This window comes from Amblyomma mixtum, chromosome 8 (assembly GCF_055824585.1).
Source record: "Amblyomma mixtum isolate Tamu chromosome 8, ASM5582458v1, whole genome shotgun sequence".
Classification (NCBI taxonomy): domain Eukaryota; kingdom Metazoa; phylum Arthropoda; class Arachnida; order Ixodida; family Ixodidae; genus Amblyomma; species Amblyomma mixtum.
This window is the reverse complement of record NC_143019.1, coordinates 28,726,213-28,729,598: the sequence shown is the minus strand read 5'-3', so window position 1 is coordinate 28,729,598 and position 3,386 is coordinate 28,726,213. Positions and strand designations below refer to the sequence as shown.

The 3,386-nt window shown below is 46.5% G+C and overlaps 1 protein-coding gene across 1 annotated transcript; it reads left to right on the top strand.

Annotated features, from left to right (window-relative positions):
* The first annotated feature begins 2,170 nt into the window (after positions 1-2,170).
* LOC149331838 (uncharacterized) lies at positions 2,171-3,009 on the top strand. The gene is made up of 2 exons (XM_089557419.1): positions 2,171-2,289; positions 2,729-3,009. Exons 1-2 carry the CDS (start codon positions 2,235-2,237, stop codon positions 3,007-3,009), a joined length of 336 nt encoding a protein of 111 aa, XP_089413545.1. The 5' UTR covers positions 2,171-2,234.
* Positions 3,010-3,386: the final 377 nt, after the last annotated feature.

Sequence of the window (3,386 nt, the reverse complement as noted above, 5' to 3'; positions counted from 1 at the left end):
GGCGGCTGAATTTCTTTGGAGGAGAAATTCTAGAGGCCCGTGTGCTGTGCGATGTCAGTGCACGTTAAAGAACCCCAGGTGGTCGAAATTTCCGGAGCCCTCCACTACGGCGTCTCTCATAGCCTTAGTCGCTTTGGGACGTTAAACCCCATAAACCAAACCAAACCAGGTAAGATTGGTAAGGGTCCCAAATAGCCGAGGCATATTCAATTTTAGGTCGAATTAGAGTGGTATAGGCATGAGCACGGAGGTGAGGAGGAGCATGCTTTAGGTTATGTTTTAAGAGACCTAATGACCGATTAGCAGATGCAAGCATAAGGTTAATATGGTGGTTCCATGCTAAGTCTGAATGAAGGTGAAGTCCTAAGTACTTATACGTGGTGACTAGCTCGAGTGAGCTATTATTTAAGGAGTATGCTGTTTGAATTCGAGACATTTGGTTAGTAAAAGACATATATGCTGCTGTTTCAACACAGCATCCCCACTACGGGGTTTTGAATAGTATGCTACAATGCGCGATTACAGAAGTGTCACGCGCGCTCAGTCAAATTCACGTACTATCACGAAATAAAATTTGCCGTCGGCAGGGGAATCTCTTTCACGCTTTTCAGACTCTGATGCAGGGCCTTTCGAAGCGTGCATTGCACACGGATTTGTGCTACATGTGGCTTTAATTTGCATAAATCATAGTTCGAGGTGAACCTACAATAGAACATAACCAGTATTGCCGAAGTTAGAGGTCAAAGAAAAACATATGGCGAAAAAATTCAAGGATTCACAACCAGTTTATTTCACACAAACAAAAAGACGCACATTAAAATTTTGCTGACTTCAGTCAGCTGGTTTCAGTGGAAGCCAGAGTGTATTGCAAGTTTACATATTCGGCTGCTGTTCTTTCGTATGGCTACCTTCCGAAGAACTTGTGGGACTCATTCCTTCCACGGTATTCAATTAATCAAGAAAGGCCTGATGCATTTTGTGCCTTGCTTCAGCAGCTGAGAAGCCGCATTAAATGCCAAATAGCTGTTTGTATACCCTTGTTTCACTTAATGTCCTTTCATAAGTTTTTCTAAAAAAGCAAACCTCATTTAGGGGCTTCAGTTTGGCCAACCTGGCTCAAACTCTGACTGCAGTGCAGAAGCAGCACATGTAATTGTTAGGCAATGTTCATGATTTCTGTCGCACAATGTAGTTTTTTGCAAGCGGCACTGAAAACAACACCAGCCCTTTTCCTGACTGGGTTGAGCACCCGAAGGCGCAACAACCCGGCATTTCGGCTGCTGCTCGGGCACAAAAAAGCGCCCGAAAAACTCAAGTTGCTTCCAGCACACAGCGACAAATATAAAAAAGTCACCTCCGCTGAATGTCCGTCGCCAGCACAACTATACGAGTAGCGTGCAAGCGCCGTCGAACTATGCAGCCGGACGGCTTAGGAAGAACATGGCGGAAGGGAACCAGTTCCCAACCGGAAGTGGGCGCTGTCCAATAGTGTGCGTCGGCGGCGCCGCAAACGTTTTCGGTACTTAGCTTTTTTTAGAAAAGTTCATACAGGGACTTTATGTTGGACAAACTAAATTTTTCCCGGAACAGGATTTCCACTTGTCACTCCAACTTCGCTTCACAATCCGACCTAAGGACCAGGCATGTGGCTGTCACGTTCTTGGTAACACCATCGGCAAGTTTTTCCACTGCGAAACCGGAAATGGCTCTCATTTCCGGTTTCCCATTTCCGGTAAAGCCGCTCCGGCTTTAACACTGGCGCTTATCCACTTAAGGATCCCAGAAGTATTCTAAGAATGCAGGCTTTCACATGAAAGAGTGCTATCCCTGGAAGCCGGAAAGAAGCCTTCACCTGTACAATGCCATACAAGAACTGTGGTGCCAAAGATGATCGTGACGCATGTGGACTGCAAGGTTGGGGGACGTACACCCTCTCTAACACATTATTCAAACATTGTCAAGACCGAAGCAAGGAGAAAGCCTAGAGGAGAAGTCAGGATTTGGGGGAGGGTGGAAGTAATGGCAATATTTTCTCTTCAGGGTTGTGCGGAAAAACCGGACGTTCTGGGAAAAGCTTTTCACTGACAACACCAGCGCAGTGGACGGAGTTCGCATGCTCGTCAGGTGGCCAGGCAAGGGTGAGGGAAGAAGGAGGTTCTAGGGTATAAAAAGGCCGTCTCCAACCGAGGGTGGACGGACAACGTGGTCTGCAGCCTTTCTATAAAGACACAGATATGCAGCTACCAAAACAGCATGCGTCGAACGACGGGTCATCTTGTTCCTGCTCTGGTAAGTGCTTTCGTAGGTTTTGCTAACTGCCTTTTTGCCGAATTGGCTTTCGCGTCGCATGCACTTATCGCTGTGTGTTGCACAAGTTAAACAAAAGTAACCATTATAGCGGACGGCCCCTTCTAGTTATCTGAAATTTGCAAAGAAGGAACCTGAGAAACATGGTTGTACGATAAGACTTTCTAAAGAGTGACCCCTGCGCAAGCATACGCAACAATTTCGGAGAGAAGCATAAACGCGTTGTTTTCGTATAACTTAAGATTTCACTCTTGATGTTTTAACTGTTCGATGAACTATCTTTCTACACATCACAAAAAATGACCATTGCTTTCCATAAGAGTACTTTGCAGTTTTCAAAACTTTTATCCGACATTGTTGTATACATGTAACTACCCTCATCGACTTTGTGAATTATACTGTTCTCCTCTCGTATTTGCAGTTGATGACGTAGAGGAGCAGCATGACGCCCCTGCTGCGCATGAATCCGAGCAGCCGTTGAACAGCCCCGACGAGCCCGGTGGACAGGAGCCACCAGTGGAGCAGCTGCCCGCCACCTGCGAATGCGCCTACCACGCGCAGGGCTACAGATGCAGACCGGAGTACGAGGGCTTGGTGGACGCACTGATGTACGGCGAGCCATGTCGCTGTAACTTGGACTGCATCCTTTCCTTCGAGGAACAAGAGTCTGGGGACGGCGACAACGACAGAGGCCTTCACTAGGCGCTGCTTTCATTTTTATGTAAATTTTGTAAATATATATCACTTTTTGCACTGAAGTGTCTTTTGTTCTATCTGAATTCACTGCGCATTAATTCAGTTCGCAGTTCGAGCCTGTTGTAAAATCCCTGGCAGGTACAGCCTTAGTCAAAAGTTTGGAGCCCAGGGGGTTTTCTTTTGAGCCACACTGTGTCGTTCTTAATGAATCTCTAGCGGTCCAAATTTCCTGGACATGAGAAGATTTCTGGTACTGCCTCCTGCAATAAGTAGGACTTCCACGAATGCTCCTTGATCCCAATATAAAGCTTAGAAGTGAACCCCCTGGTCTGTAAACTTTTGACAAAGACTGTACGTACAGTGGAGTCGCCAGCTCTCTACCC

Coding starts and splice junctions, on each gene's coding strand:
- LOC149331838 (XM_089557419.1), top strand. CDS start 2,235: ATGCAGCTACCAAAACAGCATGCGTCGAACGACGGGTCATCTTGTTCC. Junction 2,290..2,728: donor GTCATCTTGTTCCTGCTCTG/GTAAGTGCTTTC, acceptor TCGTATTTGCAG/TTGATGACGTAGAGGAGCAG.